Source organism: Panthera leo, chromosome A1 (genome assembly GCF_018350215.1).
Source record: "Panthera leo isolate Ple1 chromosome A1, P.leo_Ple1_pat1.1, whole genome shotgun sequence".
NCBI classification, from domain to species: Eukaryota; Metazoa; Chordata; class Mammalia; order Carnivora; family Felidae; genus Panthera; species Panthera leo.
Window position 1 is genome coordinate 101,243,367 of NC_056679.1, and position 19,375 is coordinate 101,262,741.

General features: G+C 51.0%; 1 protein-coding gene across 1 annotated transcript in view; it reads left to right on the top strand.

The window, feature by feature from the left end:
* The first annotated feature begins 3,056 nt into the window (after nt 1–3,056).
* Nucleotides 3,057–19,375, top strand: part of PRDM6 (PR/SET domain 6) — a 106,493-nt gene continuing 90,174 nt past the window's right edge. Inside the window, 4 exon segments of the mRNA XM_042933928.1 lie at nt 3,057–3,238; nt 3,729–3,923; nt 3,925–4,345; nt 13,327–13,634. Coding sequence (XP_042789862.1) covers nt 3,744–3,923; nt 3,925–4,345; nt 13,327–13,634 — 909 coding nt within the window. The 5' untranslated portion in view covers nt 3,057–3,238; nt 3,729–3,743.

Genomic DNA, 19,375 nt, shown 5'->3' on the forward strand with positions numbered 1-19,375 from the left:
TTCCTCTGGAACAAATTCCCAGCAAATATTCACCCATCGATTTGGGAGCGATGGATTTTTATAAAGGTTTGATCGCTTCCTAAGTGGTCCAAGTGATTTGTTTCCGCGGTCTTCTTCTAAATAATGAAGAGGAGGGGGGCGGATTTGGGGGGTGCATGTCCTGGCGACGGGTGGCCTCACTTTCTAAACACCCCCACCCCCCACCGACGAGATGTGCCAGGGCGAGCCGCGGGCCCAGGATCAGCCGGTGGGTGGGGGTGGGGTGGCGGCCTCCCCAGCACTTAGTACCCCGGGGCCACGGGCGGTCGGGACTACACAGCTCGGCGCCCGAGGGTGGGGGACCGCGCTGACCTCTGTCCCAGCCCAGCCCCTCGGGCCTCCTCTGCGTGAGGGCAGGGCCCCGCCCCGCGTGGTGGGCCGACTGGGGAGGCACAGGATTCCCGCCACACTCCCCTCCAGCCCTTTGTGTGAGCTTCTGGATTCCCGGGCCTTCTGAGCGCTCGCTCTAACTTCCAGTCACCTCCTTCACGCAAGTTCCCTAAGGCCTCTGGGCCCTAGGGTCCCTTCGCCCTGAGACCCGCCTACTCCCAGGGCCGCAGGGGGTGGGGGCGAACCTGATGAGTCAGGGACTCCACACTCTGGCCTAGGAAGAGGCTGAGGCTCCGCTCCAGTCCCTGCTTCTCCCCTTGGCCCTCACAGCAAGGGAAGGCCAACCTCCCTGGAGGCGCCCCTACACCCCTCTGGCGTCGGTCTCGAAGGTGAGGGTAGAGGTTTGACCAGGGTGGGCAGGAAAACACACGTGTCGCCTCACTGACGCGGTTTCCATCACGCATTAGTGGCGGGACCTTAGGCAACCTACTTTCTGAGCCTCAGTGTCCCCATCTGTAATATGGGGTTAATGATAATGTGTTCTCCGCGCGGTTCCTAGGCGGAATGAACTTGAAGCGCCTACCCGCGCCTGGCCAATCCGAAGCTCTCCCTGACCGATCAGCTAATCTTGCTACGAAGGGGACCCCCCCCTCCGGCTTCCCAGGGTGCGGGCGGCAGGAGGCCTGGGGGCAGGACGACAGTTGTTGCAACTAACTAGCGTCTCAAAATCTCGAGATTTTCAAGTTTGTTTGGAGGGCGGTATGGGGAGGAGTTCTCCGAGACGGCCAGCCCTGGGGACCAAACAGTTGAGCGTAGCCGGCGTGGCCCCAAACAAGGAGGCGGCGGGGCCGCTGCCGCAGCGTCCGGGCTCCCCGTCTCTCCCAGAGAAGAGAGAAGCCTCCTCGTTCCTCAGCAATGAACCGGGAGAGTGTCAGAGAGAGACAGCTTGCCCCTTCTCCCGAGGGCCGGCAGCTACTCTTCGGCAGTTCTTCCAGCAAATTAATTGAAACGGGCCTGGAACTTCGTAGTCTCCTTCCGATGGGGTTCAAAGCCCGCGCTCAGAGTGCTCGGTTAGCCTCGGGGGTCCACAGCACGTGGGTTTTCCCTCGTGGTGTTGGCCTTAAACTTGGATACCATCAATCTGTCCAAGAATGACTGATGACCTTGTCACAACGACGCCAGTCAAAACATTTTCGGTCCAACTGTGTTCCAATCAGCGTCGAGGCATCCTCCGTGAGACCCGGACAAAGTCTAAACAGCGCGGTTCCCAGGCTCAGGCGACAGGAGTGGTGGGAAGACAAAAAGAAACAAGAAGAAATCAGTAAGGAGTGGCTATTAATTGTTCAGAGTGGCGGGTGCTAAATAAGTTGGCTTGTTTGGGGAAAGACAAATGTCATTTCTTCCCTCTGAGTGTGGACAGAACTCCGGCTTTGGGAAAGCGCCCGAGCCGATCATTTTCACACACCCTGTCCGTGCCCTACCCCCACCGAGCACTGCCACTGCCTGGAAGGGCAGGGGGCTGGTGCCCAAATCGTGGAGATGAGAGCGCGCAGGGAAGGGCAGCGGGGCATTCCAAGGCACCTGGAATGGTCAGAGTGGGGGTGGGGCTGCTCTCCCAGCCTGCACCGCCGACGCCACGTTTGGGGCAAGAGACTTCTGCACGACCCCCCGGGGCAGCCCCTAGCAGCAAAGGCAAAAAGCTTCGCCGGTGACCGGGAGCAGTTTAACCAAGTGTAACGCAGCCCGGGATACTTGCCGCCGCTGCCCACAAGGAGAAGGAGCGAGTTCCCCAGGCAGACCACTCGAGAGTGGGTGGGCTTAGCGCTAAGCCGTGTGACACTCCACTGCGGCCGCCTCCCAACTCCGCCGCCAGACCTGAGTCCCGCCAGGACTAGCTGCCCTTTAGAGACCCTCGGCCTCACGCCCACCAGCTCACCAGAGCCTGCCTTCTCCGCTGCAGACCGAGCGTTTCGTACCAGTGCGCAACCCGCCCCGCCCCTGCCTCCCCCGGCCAGGATATCTGCTGAGAGTTGCGTGGCGGGCTAGTCGAGCAGTTACTCCTGGAAAAACTGAGCCGGACAAAAGCGCAAACCCGGTACTGGGACTTGGTCCACTCGCCGGCTGGGCGCGCCTACTCCGATGCGGACACCCGAGCGCGTGAGGAGATGCATTCCGGTTTTCGTGTTTCCCCTGCTTTCAGGATCAGGGCAGTGAGCTGGTACCTAGAAAAGACTTATCATGGGCAGGAAGAGACAACAGGAAAGCGGGAGACGTCACGCCAAAAAACGAGCGGGGGGGTGGGTGGGTGGGAAGGCGTTGGAGGTATCTGTGCTGGAGAGGGGCACAGGCCGTGTGTGGATCCAACCGAGTTAGAACTTCCTTCTCTCCCTCTCCCCTCCCCTTCGTTATTCTGGCCTGCCTACCGCCTCCCCCCACTCTCCATCTCCACCTCTCTCTCTCTCTCTCTCTCTCTCTCTCTCTCTCTCTCACACACACACACACACACACACACACACACACACACACACACACACACACTTGTATTTTGTGCTGTCGTAAAACCCACGTGTCCAGCCGGGAGGCTGCCAGAGCGTGGAGCCGAGGAACCGGGACGCGGCGGCAGCCGAGCGCAGCAGCCCACCGCGGCTCCGATCCGCGCGGCCCGCGCTCCCGGCTGAACTGCTCTAGCGCGTTCCGCGGGCCTCCACGCCCATCTCTCGCAGCCCGGGAGGGTTCCGGGCGGTCAGATCACATCTTGGGCTCTCCCCTCCGCGGCCCAGGGGCATGTAGCGCACCCGGGACGCACACTCTCCCCACGCCCACCGAGACACACGCACGCACGCACCCGCCGGCGGCTCGGAGTTTCCAGGTAAGGCGCGTCTCGTCTGGGGCCGGTGGTCTTGGGCCCCGGGGATAGGAGGCTGGAGGTCCCGGGCTGGGGGCGGGGGGCGAGACTGTCCCGCCTCCTGGCGCCGGAGGCCAAAGCCGCTCCGGCTCTGCGCCACTCCGGCTCGGGTCGGCTCCGGGCGCCGGCTGAGGGCGGGGGCTGCGTCCTGCCGCCGAGTTCTGCGGGCGAGCGCCCTTGCGCCGGGCTTCAACAGTGCGCGGCGGGAGCCGGGCGCCTCGGACTGGAGGCAAGGCAGGGTGCACACAGCTCCCTTCGCGAGGCGCCGCTGCTTCAGAGTAAACTTTGCGCCCCAGCGGAGTTGGAAAGAGGGAGCTGGGGAACCGGGCTGCCGCAGGCGGAGCCCAGGGCTGAGCCCTTGCTCCACGGTCTTGGCGGTCATCCTCCCCGCCCCTCTCGCACCCAGCCCTGGGCCCGGCTCAAGCGCACCCTCCTCTCTGCCCTCTGCCCCCAGCTTGAGAGGTCGGACATGCTGAAGCCCGGAGACCCCGGCGGCTCGGCCTTCCTCAAAGTGGATCCAGCGTATTTGCAGCACTGGCAGCAACTCTTCCCGCACGGCGGCAGCGGCGGCCCGCTGAAGGGCGGCGGCGGCGGCGCCGCGGGTCCCCTGGGCGCGCCGCAGCCCCTCCAGCCCCCGCCGCCGCCGCCGCCCCCCGGAGCGCGCAGAGCCGCCGCCGGACAGCTTGCGCCCGCGGCCCGCTTCGCTCTCCTCCGCCTCTTCCACTCCGGCTTCCTCCTCCAACTCGGCCTCCTCTGCCTCCTCCTGCGCCGCCGCTGCTGCCGCCGCCGCCGCCGCGCTGGCGGGTCTCTCGGCCCTGCCTGTGGCGCAGCTGCCGGTGTTCGCCCCTCTGGCCGCCGCCGCCGTCGCCGCGGAGCCGCTGCCCCCCAAAGACCTGTGCCTCGGCGCCGCCTCGGGCCCGGGGCCTTCCAAGTGCGGCGGAGGCAGCGGCGTGGACGTCCGGGGCGCCCCGCGCTTCCGCTGCAGCGCGGAGGAGCTGGACTATTACCTGTACGGCCAGCAGCGCATGGAGATCATCCCGCTCAACCAGCACACCAGCGACCCCAACAACCGTATGTAGCCGCAGCCCGCGCGCGCTCTCCAGGGGCGCTGGCGCCGTCGAGCGCGGGCGCCCATCGGGGAAGCGGGTCGGATGAGCGGGACTCCGGGTGGTGGGCTGGCCCAGGCCGCGGCTCTGCACGTCCCAGACCGCGGTGGCAACATTTTCCCGACGTTAGAGAAGGAAAGAGAACGGATGGGATGCCGGGTGGCACTTCGGGGTTACCTTGTCCTCCTCTCATTCCCTGCCTCGCAGCCCCAAGCCTTTAAGACCCGCGCTGCTCGAGGACCGGACTTTCAGATCTCCGCCCTCCCGCGGGATTGTGCCCGGGGCCGGGAGGGTCCTAGAAGCATACGCTGGGGAGTGTGGGAGACGGGCTTCGCCTGGCCTTAGTGGGACACGGGAGGGACTCTCAGCATTTCTGGGGCGCGTGAATCCCAGGGCTTGGGTCTCCTTCTCTCTGCCTTCTCTCTGGAGTTAACTACCTCAGCTCATTTTCGGGCCGTGGGGTTGCAGGGGACCAGCCGCGAGCTGCTGGCTGGCCGGGCCTCGCTGGAGTAGGAATTTTGGACGACGCTGGGTCAGTCTCTCCCTGCAGGCAGGCATGATTCTTGGATCTTCTGTTTATTTAGAAAAGGGGAAAAAGAAAAATTGCCAACTGCTTAATGAGAAAACATTTCCGACTTCAGGGTAGGGTGGTTCCCTGCGGATCCCGCGTTCTCCGTGCACCCTTGATCGTGTAAACGTTCGCAGTCCGTAGGCATGCTTGGTGGTTTACTTCTTTCTTTCTCTTTTTTAAAATAAGAGTGACAGTAGTTAGTTTCGTACAGTGCGCTTTGTTCCCGAGTAAATGGCAAGTGCCTAATTAAAGCTGGAAGTTCTCTTCCCCGCTTCGATCCTTTATTCAAAGTTTCAGACCTCACCAGTACAGGTCCATTGGGAGGTCTTGAAGCAAGATTCTAAATGAAGACCAAGAATGTGCATTGCTTGGTCTCTAGTTATTTTCGTAATATCAGAAGTTATGATATGCTTACACCTAAGGCAGTTGGTGTAAGTGCTAAGTGTACTTCCAGAGTCTCTGGAGAGACTATTAAAGCAGGTTAAGAGAGTCAGGTGGAAAGCAATACAGGATTGCAGAGATCGGCATTCACTCAGCTATTTTCATCTCATTTCTTCATTTAGTTTCTGTATGAGGAAAGTGGATGATAAACATGTATTATCATTCTCCGTTGGACTAAGTCCCCTCTTGCAGAATGTCTCCCGCTCCAAGAACTTCTTAATTCGTTGTAAAAACAAAATAACTCCAGGTTTTAGCGAAAGGGCTCCCAGTGTCGCTACTTTGATGAGAAAACACTGGACGCGAACCTAGCGATGGAGGTATTTTAGTCTTTTCATAAGAGATGGGGATAATTTTTCTGATGGAGGTAATTACAACTAACAAAAAGATCAGTTGTATTTACTTTTTTTCCTCTCTAGAGTTTGAGGCTGAAGTACCGGTTTAAAATGAGGGTTTCAACTCGAATTTGCCCTGCAGTTAAGAAGACTTTTGTATTTCAGAGCTTTAGAAAATTTTAGAAAATTATATTGTCCTAGTGGATTTCAAAAAAATACTTATCTCCTACTGAATTTCTTGAATGTGTTGTTTTCAAAGCAGTTCTTTTAAAAAAAAAATGTGAATTAAGAAAGACAAGAAATGCTTTTTGGAGAAGATATTTTCTGACCGCTAAGTAAAACATAGTGATTTTGGGCTTAGAGTGCGTCATCGAGCTTGCAGTTTCTCTTCTGAGTTAAACGAGTATTGGAAAAAAATGCCAGCAGTACACCCCAAAAGCCCAGGCTGTGCCCTGAGCTCCTATACTGTTTGCAGAGCAATCTTGAGGTTCAGGGCATTTTCACCAGAGAAGAACCTAGATCAATCTGAGAAAGAACTGGGATAGATTGCTAATTAATATGTGGCTCTTGAACCAGTGTATTGCCCAGGTAACTTTTTCCTCTGGCTGGAGGAGATGATTTATGATTTATCTAAATTATTCCTATCGTGTTAATCTTCTGGTATTCCCTTTTGAGTGGACTGGACGGCTTCCCTGTGCCAAGTGCATGGGAAAACAGAAAACATGAAGGGAAAGACAGTCAGATCGTCCTATTAGAGTTACACTTCACGTCTCTCCCTAATTAAGGGGCAATTGAGAAAGAAAATAGAAAGCTGAGGCGTTCTGTGTAATGCTGGCGGACCAGGCCTGCCATTCTATCAGAAACTTCTCTGGGCAAGAGCCCTCGCTCTTTTGAAACCTTGGGATGTGTTTTTGCAAAGATGGAGTGAGAAGTGATTGAGTTTAATCTAGCAAGCGGATCAAAACAAAACAGAAATGCAAAGGGTGGGAAACATTTTTCCCCCCTGCCTTAGATGGGGGGAAGTTTCTCAGTTACTTGAAAGATGGTGAAAACCACAGCTTCGCCCCATTCCCAGGTTCTAAGTGGGTGGGGGTGAGGGGAGGTGGGGGGAGAGGCAGGCAGAGGGAAGGGCCTATTTATCCTGCGGCTCGTTTTCCTGGTTTCCTTTTAGCCTCTTGCCATCTTCCTCTAAAAGAATTCTGTGAAATGACCATTCAGCATTGCTTCATTTTATTACTTTATATTAAAAAGGATATTGGGACATTTTCTCTTTTTTCTTACAAGGCAAAGAAAGGGACCTCCTTACTTCCCTTATCCCTTTAGAAGAGTAACCCTTTGCCTGGGAGAAACAACCCAGTAACACATAGGAATCGTTAACAGTCCTTTGACCTTGAAACTTTATTGGCATCTTTGGCAAATGCCATAGAGAAGGTCCTGTGGCTTTCTTTCTCACACACACACACACACACACACACACACACACACACACTTAAAAACAGCAGAAACTGTAAAAGCTAGCCCCCGTAAACTCTTCCATTGTATTTCTCTTATCTAACTCTGTGGGTTATTTTATCGCACGATTGAAGTACTCTTTGAACTGACTCTCCCAATGCTTCTTTGCCGGGTTTTCTTCCCACCTTCCTCACACTGGTTGGCATTGTGTCGTAGAAACGGAGGATGGGGTCTCTCTTCCTTTTCTTCTGTCACTGCCCGCTTTTGCTGCCTGGTTGCCCGAAGCCATTGATTACGTCAGGCTCCTTCGCTTTGGCCTCTTGTGGGGTTCCGGGAGCTGGTGCGTTGCTTAAGACCCCATCACTACTCTTGCAAGGTAGCGAAAGGCGGCCACAGGGCGCCCCTGGTGTTTGTACGAATGATACTGGGCAGTCACTTGGCCGGGCTGATTGCCTCCTCGCATACCTTTCATGTGAAGATGTTCTTTTTTGTGTGGGGAGGGAGGTGGGAGCTAAGTCCGCCCTGAGTGTCTCCGCGTGGAGTAGGGGCACTTTGCAACTTCCCCAGCTGGAGGTCTCTGCCTCCTTCTTTTTCAGAGGGAGCCCTGCTGCACAGGGAACAGTAGTGGGAACAGCACTGGCAGGTGCCCGGGTGTAGGAGTAGGGTGCAAAGCATTCCTGTTGGTAGCGCCACCCTTTCCTAGCGCTTGGGGAGAGGGGCTGTGGGAGAGAAAGAAATCTGGGGTTTGTCCTGTTGAGGGGTTAGAGAGCTGAAAGAAGGGTGAGTATTTTCTGACCTTCCCCAATCTCTTCCCAACCGGTTGGGACACGTAGGTCCCGTTTTGGGGAGCTCCGGAGCCCAGTAACCCCCCAGTGGCGTCCTCCTGCCACCCAGGCACCGGCTTCGCTACCCCCGCCCAGCGACCCCGCTGTCAAGCGCCTGCGACTTAGATTTCAGACCTGGTCCCTGGTGGGAGGGAGGCTCGGAGTCAGTGTGTGGGCTTTTGTGTTGTTCTATTTTTCTTTTTCTCTTTTCTCTCTTCTTGTGTGCAGGCCCAGCCCCATCCCGTAACACACATGATTTAGCTATTTTACATTATTCGTTATCTAGCGCCCTGAAACCGAACATAGAGCCATATATTAGATTGAGGTTAGGAGTGGTGGCGACTGTTTATTTAAGGTGATAAAATGGTCCATCAGCAGTAATCTCCATCGATATGTGCCACCAGGAGATGAAGGATGAGGGGACAAGCCACAATTAATTGCCCTATAGTTTTGTAGGAGAGAGTGGAGTCGGCCCAGGCCCGCTTCGATCTCCTCTCCCTCCTATTCATCATCTCCGCAATGTATATGGCGGCCTCGCAGGGGCAGGGGCCGGCGAGGTTTATCTCGGCCCAATATTCTCTCGCCCGCACACGCTGGCGCTCCCATTTAATTTATTAATACGGTCATCGAAAGACAAATAAAATCCACATTGCCTCCCCGCTTCTTTCTCTCCCTCCCCCTTTTGTCTCTCCTCTTGGTCCCTGGGCCAAGCCGGCAGCCAGGCGGAACAGGGAAAGCCCAGCGCGCCCGCGATTCGCGGGGAGCTTTAAACTCCCCTCGGGAGAGTCCTCGAGAAGGTTCGGCGCGCCCACATTAGGCTCCCCTTCCCGGTGGCCGGGCTACCGGCCTCGCCTTCTGGGTGTGCCTCTAGAGCCCCTCGGGGGAGCCTAAAAGACCCCTGCAGGGTGGAGGCACCGATCCGTGGGAGGGGCGGCAGTGGCGGCAGTGGCGGCGGCCCTTTCTGGTTTTCTAGGAAAGGCCTTGGCTGGCCGGAAGGGGCAGGGGCCTGGGCGTTCAAGGTTCAGACTTCGGTGCGGGGAGTCCCCCGGCGGGCCTGGCCGAGCCTCCCCTCCAGGCACGGGGCTGGCGTGGGAGGACGCGCGGAGAGCGCGGGTTGGAGTCCCGGGGGCGTGCGCCCCGGCGTGGGAGGTTCCGGCCTGCAGGGCTCAGCCCGCCCCCCCCGCCCCGTCGCCGCACCCCGGCGACCCCGCGCCCGCACCCCGAGCTCTCGCGGAGCTGCCAGCAGGCGGCACTCCCGGGGCGCCTCCCCGGGCGGGATCGATGGGCGCCCGCCCCGCCGCGCTCGGCCTGCGGGACCGGGGGCCGCGACCTCGGCGGCGGTCGCGGAGGATTTATAGCTTAGCTGTTATCGCCGCCCAGGCGGAGAGGCCGGGTTCTCGGCGGCTCCTCCGTTTCTTTTCCAGAGGATGAGTGAGGGCGCAGGCGAAGGCGGCGGCCGAGAGGCGTCGGGGAGCCAGGGCCTAGTGTGGCGGGGCCTTCCCGCGGGTCCGCCAGCCTCTCCAGACAGCAACAAAGTCCCGAAACGTGTTAAATTTCACCTTTCCTAGAACCAGAAATGAAACACCAGAGAAGAAAACCATGGCCTGCTCGGCCCCCTTTACTTACTCCATTTTCATTTGCACAAGTAGTGCACGCACTCGGAAAAAGATTCAAACGGCGTGCTAGGGTGTGAGATGAAGAGTCAGAGTCTGCTCTTCATTACAGTGGGCCTGGCCTTCACAAGTCAGTAGGGAGGTCTGGAACTTGGTGACACATCCTTCCCTTATTCAGGGACCCATCAACAGGAGCACTAACGGATCTATTCAAGGTAGAGGAGGGGACCCTGGTCTCTTCTGTTGCCTAGTGCTAAAATGGCATTTCAGCCTATCTTGCTTGGAGAATCTGATAGTCGTTCTCACAGATGGAGAAAACACTTTGCAAATAATAATGATGAACTGTTCAAAAAATTACCCTAATTCCAGGAGAAACGAGGAACATGCATTTGCTTGCTCTTTATGAATACCAGTGGACTTGCATTTTATGTATTGCTTGGTAGGGAATGCTGCGTGTAATGTATATACATTTAATATATACATCCATATATAAAATTCATATAAAAAATTCATCTTGGGGGGTGTAGTTTGGGCGTCTAGCTAGCTTCTCCCTCAAACCTTTTCTAGGTGTTTATGGCTTGTCTCTAGAAAACACTCTCTGAGTACTACCTCACATGTTTTAAGCTTCTTCAGACTCCTTTGGGACTCAAGAGACCTAAGCCGGGGGCCAATTATTTTCAATGGCAGAGGTTTTGTAGAGTAAAAAACAACAGCATCAGGATAGAGCTGTGTTTAGATGTAATTGGTCAACTTCTCTAGCAGAATATTTTGATGCAACCTGAAGTGGTTTCTAAATTAAGACTCATGTAATTAGAGTGGATTGGCCTCCCTTGCTCTGCTGTGGACTTCACACACAGGTAGTTTTCTCAATACTGGGAGACACTCAGCTTTTGATTCAGCAAAATGCCACTACTGGGTTTTTCAACACCTGCTGGAGGCCAATGAAACATAGCAAGTAGAGTAGTAAAACTATCTAAAGAGGACTTCTTAAAGGACTAGCCAGAGTTTTACCGCGCATCACAAATACTGGGAGTGTGTTTGCTGTCTGTGGGGGTGGTGGCTGGAGTTGGTACTTTTCCTCCTTATTTTATTACTGATGTAGTTGGTGTGATATTGAACGTGGTGGAGACGTTGGAAGTTGACAATCTCTGGGGTTGGACTGATAGGGAGTGAATACCAAATGCTCTTGCTTTTCTTATCCTGGTTCACTGAGCCAACCAGAAAGGAAAGTGGGTTAAGCAACTCCCTGGGGTGATTTTATTTTTATTTTTATGGGCCTGTTGCCTTTGTTCATTGTCATTTGTTTTAAGTTCTTTTTGCTCAGGTGCTGAACGGTCATCTCTGAGGTCAGACACTAAAATTCAAAATTGTAGACATCACCTCTTCACTTTTCCATACTTCTCACAGCCCCAAGCCCAAGGGTGTGGGAGAGAGATCTAGAAATCTTTGTAATTGACCGGTGCTAGAGCAAATTTTGCATCTCCCCAAGAGTGCTGTCAGTGAAATAATGCTATCGATTATGAGTTTGGGTATACAATTCTCCCAGCTTTCATTGGTCTCCCTACATCTTTAGGTCTGGAGGCTTTGGAGTCAGGCAAACCTGACTGAATCTTTCTCTACCACTTTCTAGTTTCTGAGCCTTGGTCTCATTACATTGCTCATGAAGCCTCAAATTGCGTCATCTGCAAAACAGGGATCACGATAGGGTGATTGCTCGGCTTAAGATAGGTGTCTGGAACACTATGCGGCGGGTGACTTTGAGTTTTTATTGTCTTTCTTTCCATTCCGCCTTTGTCTTGAAGTTTCTGTTTTCACAATCAGAAGCTTAAGAGGATGTGTGAAGCGTATCTGGAAGGGCTGACGTATGGTAAGTGTAGGACTACCTTCCATCTAGGCCCTGAAGTCAAAAGCAGAGCCTGACGGTATTTACATTAGTGTCTGTTACTGGAAGAGGGAGCTTTTGTGCGATGCAGGTCCAGAGGCATGGACACTTCCTGCCTGTAGAGCCAGGTTGTTGCTTTTCACTTGAGAGGCCTGGGGACGCCTCCAGGACGCTGCAGTCAGAGGGTCCTGTCATTTCCTGGGCTCTCTTGGGAGGAGTGAGGGAATAGCTGACTGAGGGGAAGGCGCAGCCAGCTGGAGCCCTTCTCCACGGAGATAGGATGCTCACATGATGGTCACCCCTCAGCTTGCTGTGAAACAAGGGGGGTTCGCTCACCATGGCTGGTTGCCATTAGGGGTTCCTTCCTTGATGATCCACTTTGTCCAAAGTTACGTGGGTGTTTCCTCTGTTTGAGCACGGAGAGGGCACACTTAGGGTGATCCACCAGGACTGGCAGTGACCAAAGCTAGGCGGAGGTGCTTCGAGACCCCAAGGACGAGCTGCCACCCAGCGCTGGCGTATCCACTGGTGCCCCAGCTCTCGCCTGAGAGCATGCTCTCATGCTCGGTGCCATAGGACTCCGTTGCGCCGGGGCGCCGCGGGTTCCCCGGGGAGGCCGGGTCGCGCAGGCGGGTGCCCAGGCTGCCTCCCTGAGGCAGGTCTGCAGGGCCCCGGGCGCAGACACCGCGGCTCCGCCAGGCCCATTAATAACCCGGAGGGCGCTGCGATCCGACAGCGCGGTCGCCGCAGGCCCTGCTTCCCGCGGCCGCCTGGCCTTTTCCCATCCAGTTTTTAGTCGAGGGACACTGGGCATCCACAGGTCCCCCGCCCAGAAGGAGGGTGAGGGATCCCCTTGGCTGCTGGCCGCCCTGAGGAACGTTGGCGAGAGACCTCTTCACAACAGCTTTCCCTTCGCTTATAACTCAAGATAGTCGCTTTCAGCCTGGGGATCGGCCGTCTGGGCGGGAGTTGGGGCCCTCTCCACCGAGCCATTATTCTGATCCTTAACGACCCATTATCTTGATCCTTAAATTCGCTCTTCGTTTCTTTGTGGCTTCTGGGAGGAGTTTACACTCCAGGACAGGTACTCCAAACCTGCCAGAACATTCCCCTTTTCCACCCGTGCCCTTCTGGCTGGAGTGGCCAGAGCGAGTGCTGCCGGGGCTCGGGAGGGACCCCAGCGCCAGTGCGCCCTCTTTGGCGGTTGTCTGGGGTTCTGGCGCCACGGGAGCCAAGACCGGCTCCGCCCTCTGGTGCGGGGGCCCCTAGGAGTAGGAAGGACGCTCTGTGCTAGGTGGGTTGCCCACCTGCCCTGGTGATTGTAGAAGTGTTTTCTTTAATTGTAGAAGGTGGAAAACCAGATATGCCCGGGTGATCAAAGTGCAATTTCTGTTGACACAGAAGACAGAGCAAGAGACACGCTCTTTTCGCGTATTAAACACACCTGGAAATCCGGTAGAGCGAGAACACCTGGGAACCGAGAAAGGGAAGTGGGAACTAGAGACCGACGGGAAGAGGGGGAGAGGGACCGACCTAGAGGACAAGACGCGAGCCCTGGGCTCCGCAGAGACGGCAACGCCATCCTCACCTACCTCGCAGGGCTTTTGGGGCGCCCCGGGTCTCGACTCCTACCAGGCCGATGTGGGTGCTGCGATTTCTAGGGGAGAGGTGCATATTTACTTCTCCCCCTGTTCGCAGTGGCCTCCCCTCCCTCGCAGGTGGCTTACCCGGGAGGGGGATGTTGTTGTCCCCGGGGTTTACCCGAGGCTGGGCCGCCTCGAGCGGCAGGTTAACCTTCTTCCTTCCCTCCCTCCCGCCTGTCTCCCGGCAGGTTGCGACATGTGCGCGGACAACCGCAACGGCGAGTGTCCCATGCACGGGCCGCTGCACTCGCTGCGCCGGCTCGTGGGCACCAGCAGCGCCGCGGCCGCCGCGCCCCCGCCGGAGCTGCCCGAGTGGCTCCGGGACCTGCCGCGGGAGGTGTGCCTGTGCACCAGCACTGTGCCGGGCCTGGCCTACGGCATCTGCGCGGCGCAGAGGATCCAGCAGGGCACCTGGATCGGGCCCTTCCAGGGCGTCCTACTGCCCCCAGAGAAGGTGCAGGCCGGCGCTGTGAGGAACACGCAGCATCTCTGGGAGGTAAGTCACTCCCCGCCCAGCACCTTGCCAACCAGCCGGAGCTCTGGCCGGCAAAGAGCCTGGCCCTTGGTGGGGGCAGGGGCGGAGGAAGGCATTTTTGGGGAGAGCCTCCCTTGTTCTCCAGAAGGTAGTGGAGAATAGATTTCTCTGGTCACGCAAATGCCCAATATCGGCAGCACCTGCAGTAAAGAGGTGCGCAGCCAGGAAGACAGGGGCTCCAGGTTTCTGAAGTTGGAACCCCCTTAACAGGCCTCTACTCCAGCTAGTCTCCCTGGATCTTGAGAAAAAGAAAACGCAGGTGAGGTGATAGAGCAGAGGAGGGTGGACATTGGGGGTGTAAGCTAGAAGAATCTGGTGCCCCATTCTGAGCTCTTCCAGGATGTTTTTGGGCACTGGGCAAGAAGGAACATAGGCCTGACCAGGAGGAAGAGAGCCAGGCTCCTTTTCCCAGATAAAAACAGTTTTGTAAACCCTGAATTAGACTGCAACATGTTTCATAACTTCCCAAGCGTCCGAAGGAAGCAATTCCTGTCGTGAATGAGAAATCACAAATTCTGCTTCTTCTCTGACAAAGTACAGTTCCACCGTCTTCAACAAGACAGGAAATCAAAACATAGGAAAACTCGGAGCACTTTGATATCACCCAATTAATGGCAATACTTCAGTGGCACAATCTTATCTCACGCTATTATTTAAAAATAAACAGTGTACTTGAAAAATGTTAATCTGAGATTCCTCCCAAAGCTTTATGGTTGATTATCGAGATCCAGTTCTGAAGAGGCAGATTCTTGGCCATAGGTAATCCCCCCCCCAACCAGTTGTAGCCACCTCTCACCCATGGAGTGATTTATGAAATACAAGATGCTAGAAGTTTTACTCTTAGGGCAATATGTAGATCTTACTGAGGCCAGGCAGTGTAATGCAGCGGGAACAGCCAGAAAACAAAGTCTCTCAAGTGCCAGCGGCCAAGTTGGTGTGGACTTTAAGTCCCCGTTCATGGTCATTTCTATAGCAACGTGTCTCCCACACTTGGTTCGCTGGCCTGTCAAGATGGGCATGCTCATTGTGAGATGCCCCATGGTCAGTCACCAAAACTCGGGAGACTCAGTAATCCACTCGGATTTTTGCTGAGCACTCTGGCCAGCACTACCTTAGGGCCTGGAGACACAGCATTGTGAAAAACAAACCCGGCCTCCAGAACCGTTACAGGGCTGTTGGTGATGGGCTGCTGGGGCCTGTGTTTGTAAAACCTCCTTGGAAGGGGGAGGAGCTAAGTGTATGAGCTCCCAGCGCACTGGCCCAGGATGACCACGTGGCGGCCATGGGTGGTGTAGACCTTACAGTTATCTGCTAGGGCTGTGGGCCCAGGTTGCAGGTTCCATTTCACTCCTAAATTGGAAAACAGTTACACGTTTTTAATCTTTCAGACCAGGATTCTTGAACAAGGGGCAGATTTATGTTACCAAGTAGTGTTTGCTTTTGTTTTGTTTTTTTGTTTTTTAATAGAAATTTTTACAGGAAAACATGGTGGGAGAAAAATGGCTTGGTACATGGAGCCAGGTTAGGAGTTAGAGCTCTGGGGATTGGAAAAACTGACAAGCGGGAAATAATCAAAGCATCTGGTTTTGAAATATTTCCCAGTTGGTTTTTGTTTCTGACTAATTAGTTGTAACCTCCAATGCGGTTTAAAGTTTATAAAACACTTCCAGGCACTTTTCGTGTTCCAGTAGTGTTATTAGGAGTGCTAATATCATAGAGTTAAAGGTCTGCCAGTACTTTTCTGAGATCTTAAAGCAGTTGTTCAATGGTACGGATTTGCTCTATGTGCAAATGTTAAGAACACTGTTATATTGCCCTCAGTTGCCTCACGTTTTGAGCTCATCTATTTTTAGAGTGCCAGGGGACAAAGCCATAAACATGAAAAAAATCCCATCGTTCATTGTTTTTTTTTCTTTTTTTGGTTTTTTTCTTAAAGGATTTGGATTCTTGGTATATTGGCTGGAGATCGCTACACAGATAGAGTAAAATGATAAATCTTAATACTGAAAACTGTAGAGTCTTTCTCTCGTACCTTTCCTTGTACATGAAGTTGAAATTGTTCAAATAAGGAGTGGGACTTGAGGGTTGTTGTTGTTGATCCCTCAGTCGATAGGAAGTGCGTCTTACCTGTAGCTTCAGGTATGTGAGTTGGTTCTGTGTTATAAAAAGACTTGCTGGGAGTATGCACGCATAAATGATTTACGGGCCCCTCTTCCTAATTTCAGGACATGATCTGTTTATTTTTATCATCTGTAAGAACAGTTGGAATAAGCAAACATTGAGGGGATCGAAGGGATATTAAAACTGCAGCCGTGCAAAATATATCTGTCTCCTGGGAGATCCTATAAAATGTGACGGACTGGGGCCAGGTAACTTAGTGCCGATGTCCATTTGTAAGATACAACACTTACTTTAATGGGTTCCAGGTTTTTATTAGTATAATTTTTTTTAAGCTATAGAGTCTGAGTTTGTTAATTTTAAGCATTATGATTTATTCTTTTTCTGAAATGTGCCGATTTGAATTTAGTGAAATTTATAACAGGAGGTTCCAAATGGTGTTCCTTACATGTCAGCCTTTGCTTTCAAACCTGAATTCTACTGTGAAAAAATTTTAATCACTGTATGATTCGTATTAGGAAAGAATCTGTAATCGGGATATACGGTAGATCGATAGGAAACTTTTGGCAATAATTGTTTCATGACTCATGTAATAATTATCCATTGAAAAAACACATTCTTTCAGATATCTTCCAGAATCTCAGGTTGACATAAAACAGACCTTAAAAAACTTAAAAGCAGTTGAAGCATTACCATTTCATTTTAAAAGTCAACTGAAATCATTTCTCTTCTCACATTTTTTCCAAGTCACTGGCTGATGAAGAAATGTCTTTATATTTAGAGTTCAATACTCAGGTCCTGATGGATCTTCCCAGGGTTACTTATCTTTATTTCAGTACAATAAATGGATTGCTAATCTTTTCCCGTCACTGTTTCCAAGTAGATGATGGATTTTTGTTTCAGTTTACAGTTCATTGTTTTTAGTATGGCTGTACTTTATTATACACATGAAGGCTTATTACAGAAACAATCAGATTCACCTTAGTTACTCCTTTTGTTTAATCATTAAAACCTCTATTTTCTTTGTAGAAAATGGCTCTTTAATATTTAACATACATCAGCCATGGAGAGCTTGTCTGATTGTTTTGTCAGTGTGCTATCATCTTTTAGTTAATATTTGCTTTGTGTATAACCCTCGTTCTTAAAAATAGAGCAATTTAAAGAAAGTTAAATATCATTCCATTACCTTCCATATATTTTGACTCTTTGGGGTACTTACGGAAAATTCTAAGAGTTTTTCTTTTCTCTCTGTCTCTCTTTTAAGGAAGAAGTCCAAGTGATTTTTTTTTTTTTTTTTTTTTTTTTTTTTTTGGTGTGTGTGACTTAAGGAGATTAACAAACTGAAAGCCAAGTTACTAGTCTTTTTCCTGGAGAGGGGCTGGGTACAGTTTCTTTTAGAATCAGATTTTAATGTGTTTTACAAAAAATAATAAATTCAGATAGTTTAAAACAAAAACATTACAGGATGGATTAAACAATCACTCACTTTGCTTATAGACATTTATTCCGGTAAGAGTTGGATACATGGTATATTTCTAGTTACTTGGCCATAGTGAGAAAAATCTTTCTCAATATTTTGCAAAGAAAACATAGTCTTTCTCAGCAATTAGGTCTTATTGATGAGAGTGAGATAATTTTGCTCTAATGTGTTTTCTAATAAAGAAGTGAAAAGGCACATTTGATTCTAACATTTATGAAAACATTATCTCAATTATTAATGTGCCCTTTTTCCCTAGAGATAGATTAATCTAATTGCACATGGTTTCCCCTTTCTGCTTAACATCAGAATTTAATATGACTGGACCTGAGGAATGTACATAGTGTAAACTTGAAATTCTATTGGATATAAAATACGGAAGTTTAAAATAAAGTTACCATTTAAGATAGGCCAGAATTGCTCAGGCCTTTCAAATCAAAGTCTGATTTAACTGGAAATTTTAGTGACAATGACAAAATAGATTACACTTATTTTCGCCCTAGAAAAATTGTTCTGCTCATTGAAATAAGGTTGTGACTTGTTAGGATTACAGTCAAGGAACTGGAAAGGGCTTTAATTTTATAGAACCTGTCTTTGCCTCAGTAAATTTGAGTGTCTCCTTTTCATTTACACTACGTGAAAACCTTCCATTATTTTTCTTCAGAAAATCAAGGGGGATAACATAATGCGGGTTTTTTTTTTTTTTTTGTGGTTTGATTTTATGCCATGATATTCTAGATTTAATAAGAGGTTTACTTTTAAGCAAATGGTCTATTTTTCATCATTACCATTTAGCTTAGGTCAAAAGATGTTGATGAAACCAATATTAAAAATATATTACATGTTGCTAAATGTTTATATTTCACAACCATCATACATAATTGGTACTAGAAGGAAATGAATTGATTTCATATTTTAAATGTATTACTTAGCTTTTTATAAATACCCAATTGCATATATAGTACTGTACTCATTTGTATATATTTAGGTGTTGGAAAAAAATCATTTCAAATGAATCATTTCAAATGAAATTAAAGTCATTTAAAAATGAAATTGAAGTCATTCTAAAGTTGTTCCGGTGATAGTACCATAATTATACGGTCCATATTTTTGCTTTATAGACTTTGACGCATTTGGCCTGATTCACCAAAGCACTAGGGGATAGAATTATGTGGCTGTTCCAGTTATAATGAAGTAGAAATTGTGTTTCTTAGTGATTTATCATTTCATGTGATAGACTGCTTGTCAGCTTGGTTTTGAATATGTCAATTTCATGAAGTCCAAATATGATTTCTCCTTAAAAATAAACTATAGTCATAGTACTGTTAGGTTTTAAATTTGCAGAGTAACAGCTGATGTATCTCTTTGGCTTTGCCTCATTTGATTCGAAGATGTCTTTTATAGTGGTGCCCATTTGATAGAGTGCGAGCATTTTGTAGTTTTACATACACTGTAAAACCATCTGCCGCCTCTTGGAATCGTTTCCAGCATTGTGCTAAAAATCAAAACTTAGGACTTAACGTTGGCTTCGAAAAGGGCCTTTCCAGTCCTGGTCCGTTACATTTACATATCGCCCTGCACAGTGCCACTGGTGGTTTTCTGGGTCTGAAAATGATTCTGCTTTAAGAAAATAAATACGTAGAGCAGCCGTTTGGAAATTCTCACACTAGTGAGGTTTAATCTAAATATGCATGTGACATGCCAGTGATTTAACTGCAAATATTTTATGAAGAGTGATGTGTTCTGTATCCATGGGACTATATTTCTCATTAGTTCATTTTATCTGTTGTTTACAGATGGCTTTTACTGATGGCATTTTGGCTATGTGAAGAAAATAATTCATAAGTCTCTCGTGTCCACAACCGCATCTTTTCTTACATCCTATGATTTTTTTTTTTTTCCACACTGACTTAAAAACAGGGTCAAGAAATTGAAATCCCAAGCTCAGAGGTTACTGGACAGATGAAGTCTGTCCTCCCCAGTGGTAGCAAGTGAGCTGATGAAAATGTGGCTATGGTAACATTGGGCTGACGGAAGCTTGCTGGGGAGCCTCCGTCTTTTACTGTGTCACTTATGGCACTTTTAATTATTTGAGTAAGTCTGTTTT